The 21463-nt window shown below is 33.8% G+C and overlaps 1 protein-coding gene across 1 annotated transcript in view; it reads left to right on the forward strand.

Annotated features, from left to right (window-relative positions):
• Positions 1-3500: 3500 nt before the first annotated feature.
• Positions 3501-21463, forward strand: part of LOC134240232 (C-terminal-binding protein-like) — a gene marked incomplete at its 5' end in the record, with an annotated part of 39981 nt that continues 22018 nt past the window's right edge. The window contains 3 exons of the mRNA XM_062722326.1: positions 3501-3563; positions 8616-8760; positions 9458-9664. Of these exons, the coding sequence (XP_062578310.1) occupies positions 3501-3563; positions 8616-8760; positions 9458-9664 (415 nt within the window). The remainder of the gene's footprint in view (positions 3564-8615; positions 8761-9457; positions 9665-21463) is intronic.

Here is a 21463-nt window from a genome sequence, read left to right on the forward strand (position 1 = left end):
TTGAGAGAGCCCAAAACAAATGAGGCTGTTTTGTTTATTTTTTCATTTAATTTAATGTTCAAATTATGTTGAAAATATCAGTGAAAGACTAAATAGCCTGTGTACTGTACAAATTTTGGAAATGCTTGTTTTTAGTGCAAGAAAAGACATACACTAACCTGCCAACTATTCGCTGCAACTGGGTCATGTCCTGATGGAGACAAATGTAGACTTAAGCACCATAAACAGAAAATCAGGAAAAGAAAATCATCCGAAGATAACACTAAGTATATAATCATTGGTACAAATTGCACATCAATTTTGTATTCAGTGAAGAGGTACTCGAATGGTGCTATTTATGCTTTTATTTTTGTTGGCTTTTGAACTACATTTAAGTAAATACCTCTTGTGAAGCTTTTGTTTCACACTGTTAATTACCCGGTATGTCTTATGTGATACATTGTATTTGGTAATTATTATGCTTCCTGTCAGTTTGTCTCTATATAACCCATACCCTACTATTATCACATATTGTTCTAAGGATTTATATAGCATAAGCATACTATGCCGAAATAGTGCATGGCTTCCATTTCTGAAGAAAATCCGACAACGCCCATACCGGGGAGCGAACTCATGACCCCGAGATTGTCAGTCTGACACGCTACAGATTATGCCACAGATTCTGATTCATGTACCGGCGTATTTTATTATATTTATACTTAGTTTCATATATTTCATACTACAAGAAATAAATAAACAAATTATTTTTCTTATATAGGTTTTTACCTTCACTTAACTTAATTCCTTGATACTATCTATACATCATGCTTTATTGTGTGAAACACTCAAAATAATAGAAAAGAAGATTTTGATGTACATGTAGCAAAACGTGACGTTATAATAGGTGTGTACTAACATGTTTGTAAGAGGTGATGAAACATTGGAATTGGAGAAAATATTGTCATTTTTATGCAACAGTCAGCATAATAATAACAACTAGGGCTAATTGTAACGGGAACCGTTACAGATGTTCCCCAAACGCTCCCCAACTACCTTTTGGTGCTTTAGTCCCTGTAACCTTCATTAAATAAGACGAACTGTATGCACGTGCATGCATGTGCATGATGACCATACGTTTTTGTAGGAGTCCCTTATGTCCATCTCCGTTCTATATTCCATCCTGTTTGGTTGATTACCAAGGGAGTTATGACAATTTAAAGTTTAAGCCAATCAGATTACAGCGCACATGTATGCGCGTGATTTCATGAAAATCATCATTTATCAAATTATAGGATATCCTAATGCATGACTATGTTTTAAATATCAAAGCATTTCGTTAAAAGGCAAAAAAGATATTGAGATTTCTGTTTCAGCCAATCAGAGCGAAGTGCACGTGCATGCATGTGCATGATGACATACCTTTTTGTAGGACGGTGTATAATGTGTGCCTACTCTGAATCCCATCATGTTTGGTTGAAAATCAAGGAAGTTATAGCCATTTAAAGTTTTAGCCAATCAGATTGTACCGCACGTGCATGCACGTGTTTCCGTGAAAATTTTTATATATCATACTGTTGTATATCCTAATGCATGACTATGTATAAAATTTCAAAGCATTTCGGCAAAAAAAAAAGATATTGATATTTTTGTTTCAGCCAATCAGAGCAAAACTCACGTGCATGCGCGTGCATGCCTGTGCATGATAACCATACCTTTTTGTAAGAGTTTATAATGTCTATCTATGCTCTGAATCCCATCATGTTTGGTTGAAATATAAGGAAGTTATAGCCATTTAGAATTAAAGCCATAAATCAGATTTTTAGCGCACGTGCATGCGCGTGCTTTTGTGAAAATTGTTATATATCATACTGTAGTATATCCTACTGCATGACTATGAAATATATGAAATTTCAAAGCATTTCGGCAAAAAACAAGCAAAGATATTGAGATTTTTATATTCAGCCAATCAGAGCACAGCGCACGTGCATGCGCGTGAGTTCGTGCTAATTTGACCATGTTATATTATCTACACTACTAATATATCCTTATATAATGAGTTTTATAGTATTTCATCAAAAAATGTAAAAGTTACGTCTATATAAAGCATATAAGTCATTTCACTCATTGCACGCGCACGCACGTGCATGCGTATGCGCGCAAAATGACCTTCGTTCCGCACACCTACTCTACACACCTATTAACCCTAAAAAGGTTTTAACTCAGTTGGGTGAACCCATATTTATATGGAAGCATCCGGAGAACAAAGAAGAAAAAGTTTGAATAATAATAACTAGGGCTAATTGTAACGGGGACCGCAATGGCCGACCAAACGTTTTAATAGAAATATATGTGAAAATTTTTCCCTGTAAGCTTCATTAAATAAGCAAAGCGAAACATTTTAGACTTTTAAAAAGTTTTCCCAGAAGTAATCAATTTCAGCATTGCACGCATGCGCACTTGAATGCATGTGCGTAATGACAATATCATCTTATATACAATATATATACTCTTTAAAAATTTCTCAAGAATAGCAAAGTCATAATTGCTCATATTTATATGGATGCATACAGATTCAAGTTTGTTCAAATCATTTAATCCAAAAATTTTTACTTTTTCCTTGCCACAATGCTCGGGTAGTGTATTTGTTATTTTACCATTTCACGTGCACGCACCTGCATGTGTTAGGAGTCTATAATGTCACATACACCTTGCTACACCGTGTACACGGTTGAAAACAAGGGAGTTATAGCCATTTAAAGTTTAAGCCAATGCGATTGCAGCGCACGTGCATGCGCGTGATTTGTGTAAAATTATTATATATCATATTGTAGGATATAACAAAAGCATGCCTTTATTTTAAATTTCAAAGCATTTCGTCAAAAAACAAAAAAGATCATTATGATTTTATTCAAACCTTTCAAGAGATAGAGCACTTTCATGCGCGTGCAATGCATGTTATGATGACCAAACCTTCTTCTAGTAGTCCATTATGTTTGCTAATTTTCTAAATCCCATTCTTTTGTTTGTTTACACAGGTAAATCATGGATTTTAACTGAGTAAAATCATCTATTGTTAACCTGCAGGTGGCCACCTGTGCTCTGATAATCAGTAAACATGCATTCAAAGTTTTAGCCAATCAAATTTCAAGTGAAATCAACAATATATATCATATTGTAGAACATCGTCATTAAAGTATGCCTATGTTTTAAATTTCAAAGCATTTCGTCAAAAATCATGCTAAAAGTATATTGAGATTTTGGTGCAGCCAATCAAAATTGCGCAATTGCATGGCCTTTGGTTTAAAACATGAACCAAATTCAATTGTTGAAAGTTGTCACATTATCTACACTATTAATATATCTTTATATAATGAGTTTCAAATCATTTCATTAAAAAATGTAAAAGTTATAGCTATATTAAGTATACAAGTCATTTCACGTGTTGCACGCGCACGCACGTGCATGCGTATGCGCGCAAAATGACCTTCTAGATGGCAGACTGTTCAATACACACCCATTAACTCAAAGATGTTGCCACTGTGGCATTTTGTGATGCTCAGTCAACACAAGAAATTCATGAAAAAGTAAGTGTGTGGTTATAAGGGTTTGCAATTGAATACCAAATTGCAAATCTGTTAACTCTTTAACTACCAAAAGAGACTCTCTGTAGAGAGCCTGCTACTGATAAGCTCTTAGCTGCCGCTCAGCACTAGTTTACTAATACTACCAGAGATAAATTCCTGCTATGTTAGAAAGACAATACAATCGTGAGTGGGCACATTTATCGCTGATTATCTATATTTTGATAAAAACATGTATAACAAAAAATGGGTTGAATTATCTTTATCAGCTCATGTAATTAAGGCAAAAATAAGCATTTTTTCTGACTTCAAAATTTTCCATTGTCTGTCGTTGTTGTTGGAGTTGTTGGAAAATTACACATTTTTATGCTCTCAAAACCACTATGTTACCCAAAAAAAAACAATTTTAATCAAACTTGCCACAAAGTATTTTTTAGTGAAGGATTCCGGTTTGTGCAAAAAGGGCCACGTCCTCTTCCAAGGGGATATAATTATGAATTATTGAAAAATTAATGGTATTGGACAACTTTGCTTCTTTTTTTAAATCCTCTCAAGAACCCCACTGGGCCAGGAAAGATGAAACTCGGGTTACGCATTTTAGATATGTAGAAAAAGTTTACTCAAATCATGGCCCTTAATTTTAGGGGCCAGCCCTTACAAGATGTCAAATTTTACTGATAATGTTTGATAATTACTGATATGGTGCTGTTCTTCTGATAATTAACAAAATATTTCCTGTTAAAATGTTGTTCCTGATAATTTTAGTTGTTTCTGAAAATTTTGAAATTTGCTGTTGAGTCTATAAATTTTGATGTGCTGTCATTGCTGAGATTTACTGATACTTATTGTGGCCAGTTTGATATACAAAAGGCACATGCAAAAGTTTGCTCTAGCATTCAAAAATTCACACTTCTATCTTTAATGGTTTTTCAGAACAGTGCCGGACAAAGTGACCCACTAAAAATGACAAAATCGCAGAAATCTCAATGAGGCACCGGAAGTGACGTCATCAAAACAAAAAAATATATATCTAGATTTTTTGCATGTTCTATCATTCCTGAAAGTTTCATGAAAATCATCAGACTAATAAAATCTGTGGGTAATTAGCGTGCACAATAAAATTTTCTGGAAAAAAAATAATAAAAACTGTGGAAAAGAAACCTGGAAAATCCCATATGTATTTTTAGCTTGGTAGCCTTTTGGCAGGAAGTTAAGAAACCGAGTAAAATCAATTTGGTGCTTAATCTTAGGACTCATTGGTTTGAAATTAAACATTTTAGCAATCATGATTTGCATGACACATAAAGAAAGATGTTGGACGTTTCAATTTATGTAATCATAAAAGAAAAACTTAAAATGAAAAAAAAGTTCATATCGAAATTTCAACAAATCTTGGAGTAAAACATTTCACATAAATGATTTGTTTATTTTTAAAAAGTTTTTAAAGTACATTGCAATGTTAATTTTACTTATTTATTTGATATGATGGACTCGTAAAATCCTGCATGGACTTGTTAAAGTTAAGAAGCACTAGTCTGGCTGGACTAAAGCCTTAAAATGTTAGTGTTGGACCCTGTGGTAAGGGACTGAAAAAGCCTGAGAAATTATTATTTGTTTTAAAAAAGGTATTTTATTAAAAAATCAACCGTAATAAATAAAATTTTGTTTTTTTTTAAACTACTTCCGTGGATTTGCCATTGACCCACCTATAAGTCAGTTCAATTTTTTTTTACTGAAATCGAGTGACAATTTCAAGTAAATCTTTAAAAGTTTTAACCTGATATGTAATCTTAAATCATTTAACAAATAAGTAATGCTCACTTAAAATTCAAATAAAATTATTAAAATGTGTAAATATATGCTTGTACTTTATGCATTATCTAAGAATACATAAATTATCATATATATCCAGACATTTTCTTTGAAAATTGTCAGAAATGTATATAAAATAGTACATTTAAGCGTCTAGAAAAATACCAATCTCTTTATAACTCGCCTATAATAAATAATAGGAAAAGACCAAAATTTAACTCCCAAAAAACCGACTTGTAGGCGAGTATAAACGGTACTAAATTAATTATTGTAAATGAAGATTTAAAAGTCACATTTTAAGGAGGCTGGGGGGGGTCAACAAATTAATCACAAATTAACCATAAGATTTAACTTATATTTTAAGATATGGTATCTTAAGCTGTCAGCTACATACATGTTAACCTATTGTGATGAAAAAGAGGGAGATTCAGACCTCAAAAGCGGTAGCATTGCGCGCGTGTTGTTTAACGCTTGGATTATCGATATCTTTCATGTAATATATATGTATATTATAAGCCTTAAATGAAATCAGGTACCTACACTAACTAATCTTATATATCAACAGCAAAGAAGAAGACAGAAACACCTTAAGTTTGACATAAATTGTACAATTCAAATATTTTTCATGCTCATCATTTTGCTTGGATTGGCTGCTTTACTTAGCCTTTTGAAGAGTGATCTTTGCTGAAATAGCATAGAGGCAATAATTCTGAATGTTCATTCAGTTTTTAAACAAAACAAATGATGGCATGGTTTAATCTAGATCTAAAACAAGTTCGTATCTTTCGTTAAATAAATCAGATTTCCCGCGATGAGCGAAAACGAAAGTAGAGATGTGCCACATGGCTTGGTCAATCGAGTGATTTCTATTGACTTTATTGATAAAGTTGTGAGCTTCTGTGCTTTTAAAGACGATGTCAAATGTTTTCATCTAATTCTTAAAAGCTGTATCTCCTTTTTCATGGCAGGGATGTTGATTAATTTATCGTAACCAATGTAATCACTGGTAGTCTTATGTTGTTGTCGTTGTCAAATCCGTGCTTGAAATCTATGTACAAAAAAAGCGTTTGTATGATTCCGAGTCAAATCACGCGATATCTAGCGAGATTTTATGAGAGTGGCTTCAAAAATGGATACCCAAGCGAACCAAAGATACTTTAGACGCAGCTTTTGTAGAAAAGTGGTAGATTTCTGAATAAAATCGGTAGGCGGGAGATGGAGTGAAAAAGCGGTAGACTCCCGCCTAAATCGGGAGAGTTAACATGTATGGTCAGCTATCATTTGGCAAAGAAAAAATTCATACATTTTAGTTTTAAAATTTGATCATTTTTGTATATCTCTATTTGGAGCTCTTCTTTTAAAGGAGATCAAAATAGTCTGAAAATGGCTGCCACCCCCCAGCCTCGTTAATTGTTTTTTAAAGACTGTATTAATTTCATTATAATCATTTTTATGTCATAATCATGATAATGTGAAAATTAGATCATAAATGTTTATTTTTTTCTTTATTTTATATTTCTCCTTACACATAGTTGTCATTATCTTAGGAAAATATTTGTGTTGTTCTTGCGGTGGTTTTTCTCCTAAAGAACTTTTAATACAAACTTTTATTCACAAAGGTAAAAAAATATGTGTACATGTATTTGTATACAGTCATTATAAGCTTTTAGGGGGCATCTTTGTCAATTGTTGTAATTATTATTTTTTGAGGAGAACTGAACATGTACATGTACATGTACATGTATTAGCTCTAATAGTTGTGGACACCCCCTCCATTTACAAACAATTCTCAATTTAACAAGACAGTAATAAATATTCCTCAAGAAAATATATTTGAAGTCCTTATTGGCTTAGAATCATCAATTTTTGTCAATCAATGTATCTTGAGTCGTCAGAAAATTTCAATTAAAAAGTTTTATGGCTATATTTAAGTATCTCGTGTACTTATTGGCTTAGAATCAACAAACTTTGTCAATTGATGCACCTTGGGTTTTCGGAGAATGTTGACCAAAAAGAAGGTCATGGTGACCATCTTTTGAATATCTCAAGTACTTATTTGCTTAGGTCTAAAAAAAGAATATGTTTGTTTCCTGTAACCCGACCGACCCATTCAAATTATCCCCGGGTGGATTTTTTTTTCCTGACAAATGGCAAAACTTCGTTTGATCAATCAGCTGATTCCATTTATTAAATAAAAAAAATAGCTTGTAGCTTAATTTGAGACATAAAATATGTCAACCAAGTTTACATTTACCTTAAATATAAAGAGTAATCATTAGTGTAACAACAGTTTCCCCCTACAACTTTCCTTAAGTTCGTTTTCTGCCACTGGCAGCCATTTTGGATGCCATGTTAGGTGTCCACTGTAAATATAACACCTGTTATTTTCAGTCTGGGGATGTTTCACCATTCATAAGCAAAAAAAACAAAAAAAAACAAAAAGAATTTCCGACCTACCGACCCTTGATTTTTTAGGAATGTTACAGGAAACAAACTTATTTTTTTTTTAAGCCTTAGAATCATCAATTTTTGTCAATTAATGCATCTTGAGTCCTTAGAAAATTTCAATTAAAAAGTAGGTCATTGTGACCTTCTTATGGTTTATAGCTATGTTGAAATATCTTCAGTCCTAACTGGCTAAGAATCATCAAACTTTGTCAGTTGATGCATCTTCGATGGGTCGTAGGATACTTAGAGTTGGAGGCTTCAAATAGAAGTGACAGATTTTGATAGATTGCACAATTTATCAGAAGAGTGATTCAAGGCCCTTGGGCCTCTTGTGTTTTTTAAATATATAGTCTCGTAACTGCAACAGTGTGTGCAAACAAATTGAATAATGCACGTTAGGGTTAGCAATGGCGAGATTCACTAATAGTCTGGTACGTGCTCAGTTTAAGCGGCACGTGCTGTTATGCAAGCAATTATGTGAAATCAAAATAGGAAATCACTTCTCTCTTGAATGCACACAGACAGCTGGCCAGGTAATATGTTTTTTTTTAATTGGCCTAAGTATTTATAAAAGTGTTTTTTGACTGGATGATCAAGAAACTAAGGATTTGATTTTAGAGTTAACTTTATGTTCTTTGTGTAGTCAAAAAAAAAATCTTGCCAAACGAGAAAGTCTCGATAATCCTGGCAAATGAGGAAATTGAATGAACTCAAATATTTAATCTAATATTTTATATTTGTACATACAATGCGATGTATCTCTCAGGCCTTTGATTTTTAGTTTTTGTTCTACAGGTACTGAATGAAGCAGTTGGTGCCTTGATGTGGCACACTATAACACTGGCTAAGGAGGACTTGGAAAAGTTTAAGAGTTTACGGGTCATTGTCAGAATTGGAAGTGGTTATGACAATGTGGATGTAAAATCAGCAGGAGAGCTAGGTATTTATTCTTTTTAAAAGAATGGGAAGTATTCACAGATAACAGTTAAAATTTGCAGTAATTCTAAGGTCTTTAGGGACCCATAGGCATCTTGTATATAAGTTCTTTGTTATCAATTATTAGCTCACCCTTTGTCCGTCCGTCCATCTTTAAACTTTTAACATTTTCAGCTGCTACTCAACAACCACTGGGCCAATTTTAATCAAACTTGGTACAAAGCACTGTTTGGTGAAGGGGAGTTTGAATTCTTAAAATGAAGGGCCAAATACCTTAATTTACAAAGGGAGATAACCAAGAAAAGACAAAAATAGGGTGGTATCATAAAAAAATCTTCTCAAGAACCACTGGACCAGAAAAGTTTAAACTTGTGTGGAAGCATTCTGGGGTTGCAAAGATTTTAAATTAATAAATTATGACTCCCCCTGGATAGGACTGGGATACAATATGGAATCCAAGTTTTACATTGAAATATAAAAGAAAAATCTTGAAAAATATTTCTCTGAAAAACCACTCAGCCAGAAAAGCTGAAACTTACTAGGAGGCATCCAGGGGTGTTGTAGATTCTTATTTGTCCAAATCATGACCCCTGATTGTAGGCAGGGCCACAGTAGGTATTACAGGGGGGAAATCCGGTAAAAACGGCATGGCTTAGATTACTCAGGTGAGCGATGTGGCCCATGAGCCTCTTGTTTTTTAGGCATTGCTGTCTGTAATGTACCTGGATATGGTGTAGAAGAGGTAGCTGACTCCACTATATGTTTGATACTGAATCTATACCGAAGGACATATTGGCTGGCCAACAGTGTAAGAGAGGGGAAGAAAATCAGTGGTCCAGAACAATTACGAGAAGCTGCCCAGGGTTCGGCAAGAATAAGAGGGGATACGCTAGGAATTGTTGGGTTAGGTAAGATATTTTTAAAGATATCAACCATTAGTAATAAAACATTACTGTGCATTACAAAGAATTATTAAAATTAAACTATTTTGAGAATGAAAACATGGAGAACCAAAAAATCAAACATGAAAACCCAAAAAAGTTAATATTGTCATTAGATGAATAAAAATATTATATTATGCTGTAAATGCATTTTATTTGGCATGTACAATATTTTGCAGAAATGGTTTTTTTCAGAAGTTAGTGTAGATTTGTGTTGGTGCTTTCTGAATGTGCTTTATATGAATACAAGTGATTCGAGATAGTTGGAACTCCAGGGCTCTCGATTCTCTAAATCTGGGGCCGATATTCGGCCCCATTCCCAATGCAAAAAAAGGTACCAAAAAGGTTCTTTTTTCCAAAACAAAGGTGTAAATTTCCCATTTCCATAGCAAAATATTAAAAAATAAAAGTCCATGAAACTTAATTGCAAAAAAAACAAAACAAAACAAAACGTTAACGCACTTGCAATTGAAAGTGAAACAAACTAGTTCTATGTACAACTATTAATTAATTCGCGCCAAATGCATTCGTAAACTGGTTTGGGGAACCAGGTTAGTGATATTACAGAAATGTGTAAAGTTAGTGCAGAGTATCTTGTCATGAAAATCGACAAATACATCATTTTGGTTTCAAAAATAGACATTTCATTTAAACATTAGTAAGCTGCACCTAGAAACAAGCTCACACTTCAGCATGTTCAGTCTTGCGCTGAATTGGTAAGCAATGTTGACCATGTGATCGAGGAAATTTGGGATTATGTGACTATTGACTGTCACTCAGTAAGACAAATATCCGCAATATCTAAAGCTAATGTACTTTCATAATTAGCCTACTTTCACTGTTTATTCAAAACTAGAGTTAAATTGATGACAAAATGCTAGAACAGTTTGAGGATTTTTTTTTTATGAATGTTGGTCATCCAACTTTTCCTAAATTGAGGATAATTCTCCCAATTTGAATGGCCCCGGCCCCAGTCCCAAAAAGTGGTGTGAGAGCCCTGAACTCCGATCTTGAGAAGTTCTCGATCTCTCAAAGTGAACCTCCGGTTCCGTTTTTCCCTCCATATAACTAGGTCCTTTGTCAGTGACTGAATACTGATTAAGAAAAATCTATTGAACACTGGAGAAGGACCCGATCAAGTCGCGGAATAGCCAAACCGACAATTGCTATTGGGGTTTCATGTAATCATGAAATAAGAACAAATAAATATTGAAACTTTAGGATTTCATAATCATGAAATAAAAACAGGCTGAATATCTTAATTGTATATATCATAAAAGCATTAACTAGACTCAGATTATCTTCTCATTGTCTACGCATTGAATCTTGTAGATATGATAAAATATGTCCCACAAGAGAACGGAAAAGTATGTTTGTACATCGAATGAAATAGTAGACGAATATCATTTTGTTTTAGTATGTAACTTTTATACTGAGTTAAGATAAAAATATTTTTTAAAATATTATTATGTAAGACCTAGTATGGCAAAATTTATTGAATTACTTAATTCCAATTCAGAAAGTACACTTTAAAAACTTGGGAAATTTGTGTTTGAATGTTTTAAAAAGGGGGAAAATTCTACCATACATCAGTATTAATAATATAAAAGACACCTGCATCATTACAGTGTACTTTTTTTTCCTTTCTGTTTTCTGATTTTTACATACATATTTGTGTAAAATTATGTAAAAGCACCTGTGTAACACCTGTTAACCAATGTATATATATAAAGTAATGTTATATATGGCAATATATGCAATGTATAAGCCAATGCTATGAACTCTTATTAGAGTCTACATAATACCATTATGGCAAATATTGCACAACAAATTCCTTTGTCAGTGACTGAATACCGATTAAGAAAAATCTATTTAACACTGGAAAAGGACCCGATCAAGTCGCAGAATAGCCAAACCGACAGTTGCTATTGGGGTTTCATGTTATCATGAAATAAGAACAAATAAATATTGAAACTTTAGGATTTCATTTTATATATTCGAAATACGATCATTGTGTATGTGTTGATATCAAGTAAATTACCTGTAAAATACAATTGAAAACGTGCAATGAATTTATTTACATATACTTCCAGTATCTATAATAGTAGAACATCGATGATCGGAATTGAAAATTTACGATTTTATTTTCTATCTCTCAAACCCCTCAATGGTGTCCAGTCAACTCGTACATAAATTGTACAAAAGTCCACTTCATGAATCAGAAGTCAACTCGTACACAAATCAGAAGTCAACTCGTACACATTTTATTTACAATTGTTAGGAATTATGTTTATATGAATAATGTGTAATCCAGGAAAAAAACAAGATGTGTTTGTGAAACACTGTTGCCCCCGTTTGGCAACAAAGCGAAGGTTTACCTTTCTCAAATGCAGATCAAATATGTTGGTACCTAAAGTAAGGCCTTTTCACAAGAAATACAAATGTGAAATATAAAACCCTACCACCACCTGTTCAAGGGTTATGACCAAGGTTAACATTTTTAAAATGTAGGACAAACTGCAGGGTCAAGGTCAAAGGTCAAGGTTGAAGGCCTCGTCTCAAAGATTACATATTGGAAGTATGAAAGCGCTAGCCCTTACTGTTCAAAAGTTATATGGCCAAGGTTAAAGTAAAAAGTAGTTCAAACTCCAAGGTCAAGGTCAAAGGGTCAATGCTCTTGAGATCCAGTGAAAGGTCTTCTCACAAGGATAACATATTTGAAGTATGAAAGCCTTAGCCCTTACCATTCAAAAGTTATGGCCAAGGTTAAAGTTTTTACATTAATATGGACATCTCCAAGGTCACGGTCAAAAGGTCAAATTGTTGGTTTCAAATAAAAGGTCTTGCCAAAAAGAATTGATATTTGAAATATGAAATTCCTAGTATCTACCATTTGAAAATTAGGATCAAAGTAAAAGTTCGGAATTTTTAGCTCTACTGGTCAGAGACCAGAAGAGCTTATGCGATAGTAATGCGTCCGTCGTCCGTCCGTCTGTCTGTCTGTCCGTCTGTAAACAATTTTTCAAAATGCTACTCCTCCTACAGTTTTGGTCTGATTTCAATATAACTTGGCACACAAGTAGACTACAGTAAGATACATAATTCTGTGTATCGGTTTTTGATTTCGATGAACAGTGTTGCTGTGGTTACTAAAAATAGAAATTTCTGTGAAATTCTTTCAAAATGCTACTTCTCCTACAGTTTTGGTCTGATTTCAATATAACTTGGCACACAAGTAGACTACACTAAGATACATATTTCTATATATATATCGGTTTTTGATTTCGATGAACGGTGTTGCCGTGGTTACTAAAAATAGAAATTTCTGTGAAATTCTTTCAAAATGCTACTCCTCCTACAATTTTGGTCTGATTTCAATATAACTTGACACACAAGTAGAACACACTAAGGTTCATAAATCTATTTATCAGTTTTTGATTTCGATGAACTGTGTTGACATGGTTCTAAAAATAGAAATTTCTGTGAAATTCTTTCAAAATGCTACTCCTCCTACAGTTCTGGTCTGATTTCAATATAACTTTGCACACAAGTAGACTACACTAAGATACATAATTCTGTATATAGTTTTTCACTTCAATGAACGGTGTTGCCACGGTTACTAAAAATAGAAATTTCTGTTCAATACTCTCAAAATGCTACTCCAAATACAGTTTTAATCTGATTATAATGTAATGTGGCATGCAAGTAGACTACACTAAAACATAAAGAGACTTAATCAAGGATCATTTTTCTATTAATTGCTGTTGAAAAGTTTCAATTCCCAACTGCCTAAGTACTTTTCTCTTCTATTGCTATAAGTACAAACCAGTAGAGCTTCAGTCTCGACAGAGACTTCTGGTTGTGTAAAAGTGGGTCCAAGGTCAAGGTCAAAGGGCCAAGGTTCTTGATATAAAATGAAGGTCTTGTCGCAATGGTTAAATTTGTGAAGTATGAAAGTCCTAGTTCTTACCTTCAAAAATTATGTTCAAGGTTATATTTTAAACTAGGTCAAACTCCAAGGTCAAGATCAAAGGGTCAAGGTTCTTGGTATCCAATAAAGCATCTTTTCACAAAGATTACATGTGTGAAAAATGAAAGCCCTAGCTCTCACCGTTCAAAAGTTATAGCCAAGGTTAAAGTTTTTTTCATAAGTACAGAAATCTCCAAGGTCAAGGTTAAAAGATCAAGGTTGTTGGTATCCAATGAAAGGTCTTACCGCAAAGAATACATATGTCAAGTATAAATGTCCTGGTTTCTACTGTTCAAAAGATAAGGCCAAAGTAAAAGTTCAAAATTTTTGTGTAAAAGTGGGTCAAACTCCGAGGTCAAAAGGTCAAAGTTGGTGGTACCCAAAGAAAGGTCTCAAGGAATACACATGTGAAATATGAATGTCATAGGTCCACTAAATCAAAAGTTATGGGCAAGTTTAAAATCTATATACCCCTTCGTTTTGGGGGTATATAAATGTTTTAAAAATATTTTCCGTTGATTTCTATAGTGAAAAACACAAGTTTTACTAAGATTGAGTTATCTCTCTTTGTTTTCCCAAATAAGTAATGTTTTATGAAAATCCATATAATTATCTATGAAAAATGTTAAAAATTCATCGAATATGTTAACTTTTGAAAATTGACTTTAAGGTAGGTGGGAGAATAATACTATCGTTTGCAGTTCTTTGGTCCAAATTTCTTCATTTCTTAAACTTATCTACATTAATATCCAAAGTATATCAAGTTATATTTATATCCACATATTACTTGCATAAAAGAAGACTAATTTTAAAATGTAAAATTAAAATATCTTGTTTTGTTGAATGATGTTTAACAATATTAGAAATCAAATTCAATTATAACAATATATTTAGGGCCCCGCAAGGATTTGCGGGTGCCCTATAGTAATCACTCTGTCTGTCTGTCTAGCTGTCCGTCTGTCATTCTTCTGTCCACAAATTTTCTGTTTTTTTTTCTAATAACTTTATTTATGGTTGCCCAATCAAGTTCAAATTTGGTATGGTAGTTCAGTAGGCAAAAATGCATATTTTGATGCTAAGGTTGGTTCTCCATGTCTTCTGGTTTGGAGTTGGGGTGGTGGGGTAGAACTATGCATAAGAATGAATGGGCAAAGAGAGATAACTACTGAGATTGTTCCCATTGTAAACTGAGAAGGCTGTGCATTGTGTCCTTTGGGATTAATTAAGCTCCCACATGAAGAAAATCCTAAGCATTATCTTTTTCTGTCACATTGAGATTAAATACTGTACTGCCTCTGTCTGCATATGAACTTTGTTTTGAAGTTGTCAATTTTGAATGAAGTGTACATTCTCTGAAATATGGATTTAAAATAATGTTCATGTGTTCATACTTTATTTTGGTTAAAATACTGTACACAGTGATTTATGTTAATTTTATTGAATTCTAAAATTAAGATATATATTAAGATACTGTATTCTTTTTTTTATTCTTATTTTATTTTTTTTCATTCTTATTTTATTTTTTTTGTAAATTATTTATTTATTTTTTTTTTTTTTTTGGCTGCCTTAATGCTGTTGATTTTAGATTTAGATTAATAATCAGATAACCCCATTCTGTCAGTGCTGAAAAAAGTTCTTATTGTAAATTTAGAAGAAAAGGATGAGAGAGCAGTACAGTTAATCCCCTGGGATTAATTATCTTGCTTGCTGCAGAAAATTTAGAGGCTTATCTTTATCTGTCACATGAAGAATAATGAACACCTTGGTCTGCAACTGATGTTTGTTTTGAAGTTGTGGTCAACCCTGGGTGATATTTGCATTCATTGAAGGCTTGCATTTTATAAAACACCTGCTTAAATCTTTTTTAAATACACATTTAATTTAGTTTTTAGCTCTACTGGTCAGAGACCAGAAGAGCTTATGCGATAGTAATGCGTCCGGCGTCCGTCCGTCTGTCTGTCTGTGTAAACAATTTTTCAAAATGCTACTCCTCCTACAGTTTTGGTCTGATTTCAATATAACTTGGCACACAAGTAGACTACACTAAGATACACAATTCTGTGCATCGGTTTTTGATTTCGATGAACGGTGTTGCCATGGTTACTAAAAATAGAAATTTCTGTGAAATGCTTTCAAAATGCTACTCCTCCTACAGTTTTGGTCGGATATCAATATAACTTGGCACACAAGTAGACTACACTAAGATACACAATTCTGTGCATCGGTTTTTGATTTCGATGAACGGTGTTGCCATGGTTACTAAAAATAGAAATTTCTGTGAAATGCTTTCAAAATGCTACTCCTCCTACAGTTTTGGTCGGATATCAATATAACTTGGCACACAAGTAGACTACACTAAGATACATAATTCTGTGCATCGGTTTTTGATTTCGATGAATGGTGTTGCCATGGTTACTAAAAATAGAAATTTCTGTGAATTGCTTTCAAAATGCTACTCCTCCTATAGTTTTGGTCCGATTTCAATATAACTTGGCACACAAGTAGACTACACTAAGATACATAATTCTGTGCATTGGTTTTTGATTTTGATGAACGGTGTTGCCATGGTTACTAAAAATAGAAATTTCTGTATAATTCTTTCAAAATGCTACTCCTCCTAAAGTTTTGGTCGGATTTCAATATAACTTGGCACACAAGTAGACTGTACTAAGATACATAATTCTGTGCATCGGTTTTTGATTTTGATGAACGGTGTTGCCATGGTTACTAAAAATAGAAATTTCTGTAAATTACTTTCAAAATGTTACTCCTCCTACAGTTTTGGTCCAGTTTCAATATAACTTGGCACACAAGTAGTTTACACTAAGATACATACTTCTTTGCATCGGTTTTTTATTTCGATGAACAGTGTTGCCATGGTTACTGAAAATATTAATTTCTGTATAATTCTTTCAAAATGCTTATCCTCCTACAGTTTTGGTCGGATTTCAATATAACTTGGCACACAAGTAGACTACACTAAGATACATAATTCTGTGCATCGGTTTTTTAGCTCTACTGATCAGAGACCAGAAGAGCTTATGCGATAGTAATGCGTCCGGCATCCGTCTGTCTGTCTGTCTGTCTGTCTGTCTGTCTGTCTGTCTGTCTGTCTGTCTGTCTGTCTGTAAACAATTTTTCAAAATGCTACTCCTCCTACAGATTTGGTCCGATTTCAATATAACTTGGCACACAAGTAGACTACACTAAGATACATAATTCTGTGCATCAGTTTTTGATTTCAATGAACGGTGTTGCCATGGTTACTAAAAATAGAAATTTCTTTGAAATTCTTTCAAAATGCTACTCCTCCTACAGTTTTAGTTCTATTTGAATATAACTTGGCACACAAGTAGACTACACTAAGATACATAATTCTGTGCATCGGTTTTTGATTTCAATGAACGGTGTTGCCGAGGTTACTAAAAATAGAAATTTCTTTGAAATTCTTTCAAAATGCTACTCCTTCTATAGATTTGGTCCAATTTCAATATAACTTGGCACACAAGTAGACTACACTAAGATACATAATTCTGTGCATCGGTTTTTGATTTCGATGAACGGTGTTGCCATGGTTACTAAAAATAGAAATTTCTGTGAAATGCTTTCAAAATGCTACTCCTCCTACAGTTTTGGTTTGATTTCAATATAACTTGGCACACAAGTAGACTACACTAAGATACATAACTCTCTGCATCGGTTTTTGCTTTGATGATTGGCAAGGATCATTTTTCTATGAATTGCTGTTTTTAAAGTTTCAAGTCGCAACTGCTACTTTTCTCTTCCTTTGTTTTAAGTATAAACCAGTAGAGCTACAGTCTCGACAGAGACTTCTGGTTTATGAAGACATGAGGTTTTCCCTGTTTTGTAAATACAAGGTTACTATTTACAGGTTTTTGGACATTCAGGAATTGTCTTTAAATTTTAAAAATACAGTGTTACTTAAAATCTTCATTTTTTTTTTTTTAATGTAATCAAGTAAAACTCTCATTCAGTGAGCTGCACCCTTATCTTTCTACCCCTTCAGCAGGGCCCTTGCTGACTGGTCAGTTTTCTAGTTTAATTTACATTTAAATCCACAGGAAAAAAAACTGATTTCTCATTATGTATATAAAAAAATATATTTAAATAACAAAAATGTGTAGGAGTTGATGCCTCAGATTTAATTACTCCAGGAAAATCTTGTTAAAAAAAAAACAAACAAACAAAAACAATCTCTGCATGTGGTGTAGGTAAAATCAGTGGCATAAACATGATAAAAAAGATTGAAATGTGCAAGAAAACCTTTGTGTACGAGTTGACTCCTCAATTTTTGTACACTGAGGAAAACTATGCTTTTACCCCTTCCATGGCAAAGATTTTAAGCATTTCTAGACAAATTGATATTAAGATTTCAAATCATTTTTAGCTCACCTGAGCCGAAGGCTCAAGTGAGCTTTTCTGATCACATTTTGTCCATCGTCCATCCGTCCGTCTGTCTGTCCGTCTGTAAACTTTTCACATTTTCGACTTCTTCTCAAGAACTACTGGGCCAATTTTGACCAAACTTGGTACAAAGCATCCTTAGGTGAAGGGGAATTTTAATTGTTAAAATGAAGGGCCAAGTCCCCTCACAAAGGGAGATAATCAAGAAAAGACAAAAATAGGGTGGCGTCATTAAAAAATCTTCTCAAGAACCACTTGGCCAGAAAAGCTGAAACTTATGTGGAAGCATCCTAGGGTAGTTTAGATTCTATATTTTAAAAATCATGACCCCCGGGGGTTGGGCGGGGCCACAATGGGGAATCAAAGTTTTATATAAAAATATATAGGAAAAATATTTTAAAATCTTCTTCTCAAGAACCACTTGGCCAGAAAAGCTGAAACTTATGTGGAAGCATCCTGGGGTAGTGTAGATTCTAAATTGTTCAAATCATGACCCCCGGGGTCGGGCGGGGCCACAATGGGGAATCAAAGTTTTACATAGAAATAAATGGGAAAAATCTTTAAAAATCTTCTTCTCAAGAACCACTTGGCCAGAAAAGCTGAAACTTATTTGGAAGCATCCTGGGGAAGTGCAGATTCTAAATTACTAAAATCTTGACCTTGGGGGTCGGGCGGGGCCACAATGGGGAATCAATTTTTACATAGAAATATATAGGAAAAATCTTTGAAAATCCTCTACTCAAGAACCACTGGGCCAGAAAAGCTGAAATTTATGTGGAAGCATCCTAGGGTAGTGCAGATTCTAAATTGTTCAAATCATAACCCCCGGGGGTTGGGTGGGGCCACAATGGGGAATCAAAGTTTGTCATAGAAATATAAAGGAAAAATCTTTGAAAATCTTTTTCTCAAGAACCACTTGGCCAGAAAAGCTAAGACTTATGTGGAAGCATCCTAGGGTAGTGTAGATTCTAAATTCTTCTAATCATGACCCCCGGGGGTAATGCGTGGCCACAATGGGGAATCAAAGTTTTTCAATTGGGAATCAAAGCATCCTATGGTAGTGTAGATTTCAAATTGTCTAAATTATGATCAGTGGGGTAGGATGGGGCCACAATATGTATCAGACATGATTTTTTTCCGCTTTAAAGCGGAAATCCGCTATCCTGATTTATTATTTCCGCTCTAATTTTTCAAATCCGCATTTTTAGTAATTCGGATTTTTCTCCGTAATTTATTTCACTTTTACTTTCCTCGAAACACTTCCTTTATTTTTTATGTGTTCGGCTTGTTCATTGGTTGAAAAATTGACTTCATCCAATCAGGAGTCCGTTTATGTAACGATCGAGTTAATGCCTAACAATGTTCCGGACACGTGGTCCAGCGAGAACCATCAGATGTTCAGGCAATTAATAAGGGCCTTCGCAATTGTTGGAAGTGGGAATGGTTGGAAAAGGTCGTCAATAACGAGCCCATCTCAAAATACATCCGTAAATTAAACTTCAAAGGCATTCCTTTATGCCATCTCTGTAACAAACATATCAGTTATGCGGGTAAGGGATGGAGAAGTTTGGAACAAATCTAACGAAAAAGATCCACTGTGAGAAAAAGGATGAAAAAGTTTTAAAACAGATACAGTTAGATATTCTTGTTAAAAATACTCAATCTAAGAGAAAGGCAAAAGAATTGATTGTCCGTGCTGCCAAGAAAGCTAGACTGGGACATTGTCAAAACCTTAAAAAATAAATACATGTAACTTCAGTGTTTCTCATTGTAATTTATTTCTCCAAAGGAGAACTACATGTATAAGTAGACATTTTCATGTTTATTTTTACATTCAAAATTGAAATATTTGCTCTAAAATTCAGTTCTCAGGGGGCTTTTAAATGTTAAAATAACCATTTTTGGATCCCCTGATCAGGGGCGCTGCCCCTTGAAACCCCGCTGGGGGAGGACCCCCAGACCCCCCTTCAGCTCTTTTCCTTTTCTTGGGAATCATGTCTGATGTATTGCAAGGGGGAATTGTGGTAAAGAACGGAATGGTCAAAGCTTCTCAGGTGAGCGATGTGGCCCATGGGCCTCTTGTTTGAGTATTTCTTGGAATTTTTTTATATACCAATGTATATATATTCCGAACGCAGGTAGTGTGTAGTTTCTGAAAATGATTATAAAAATATAATTTCAGTTGCCATGGCAATGAAATACACCATAATCATTCTGGAATTTCCATTTATTGAAGAATGAGTTTCATTCAATTTTTTTGCTTAGTTAAATATATTAAAAAATATTTTATTGTTGTGTTGAAAATTATAAGCATGTTGTACATTTTTTTTACAAACCAATTTTAAGTATTTTGGGGGGATGGGGTGGGGTTGGGAGGTACTCAACAGAATTTAGCATTTTTACATAGAACATGTTACCCAAGCATTGATTTCGATAATGGCAAAATCGCTCAAATTATGCGCAAAGTTTAACTCAAAAAACTTGTACAACCAATCAAAAAAAATTTCTGTATATTATTTTATCGTAATTATTTTCTCTTTCCAACAGTGTAAGATTTATTCTGATATTTGCAGTATGAACGAAGTTATGAATGTTTTTTCACACTACTCTCGTTTTTCAAGTCAGATGCGTAGAAATGCGTATATGCCATGTAAGGGGTTAAATCACGTAGGAAAACCTATGTGCCAATGACAGTTTAGTTTGTGTACGAGTTGACTTCTGATTTGTGTACGAGTTGACTTTTTGTGTATGACTCGGTTTGGGTACGAGTTGACTGTAAATCCCCTCAATCTCTCGAACTTTTCTTGCGGTACCTTGAACTTGAACTTTGAGAGATCAAGAGTCACCTGTATATGTAAACAAAAGATTTACTGATGTACTTGATTTAGTGGAAGGTGCTTTCTGCAAAAGGCACTAAATAGAATACACAGTCAAATGTAATATGTCTACCAGAAGTGACAGCTGGCGCTCTCAACTCAAGGGTTTTGCCTACTTCTCAAAGATTATTACTCATATAAGTACACTCTCACTCGAACAACTTCTTATTTTGATGACAGGAAATTTAAAAATGTTTAAAAGTTACTTAAGACATTTGCATCTGAATAACATACCTAATTATCATTCCAAATTCATTATCTTTAAAAGATATTAATGGGAAAGACAAATTCTCAAATTATATAGTTTTTCTCTTATAACCGGAATGTTGTCGTATTTTTTTTCCCATTGGGCTGACATATTTCGAAACTACAAATAAGATACAATAAAGTGATGCTAAAAATATTCAAAAAGGAAAAGTTGAATTTTTTATATTTCTTTGATTACTTTCTTTGATAATCTGAAGTGAAAGCTTACACTCTTCAGGAGGAACAAGG

The sequence above is a fragment of the Saccostrea cucullata genome, unplaced genomic scaffold (assembly GCF_032062105.1).
Source record: "Saccostrea cucullata isolate Sc308-1 unplaced genomic scaffold, CSIRO_AGI_Scuc_v1 ctg1094, whole genome shotgun sequence".
Taxonomy (NCBI): Eukaryota; Metazoa; Mollusca; class Bivalvia; order Ostreida; family Ostreidae; genus Saccostrea; species Saccostrea cuccullata.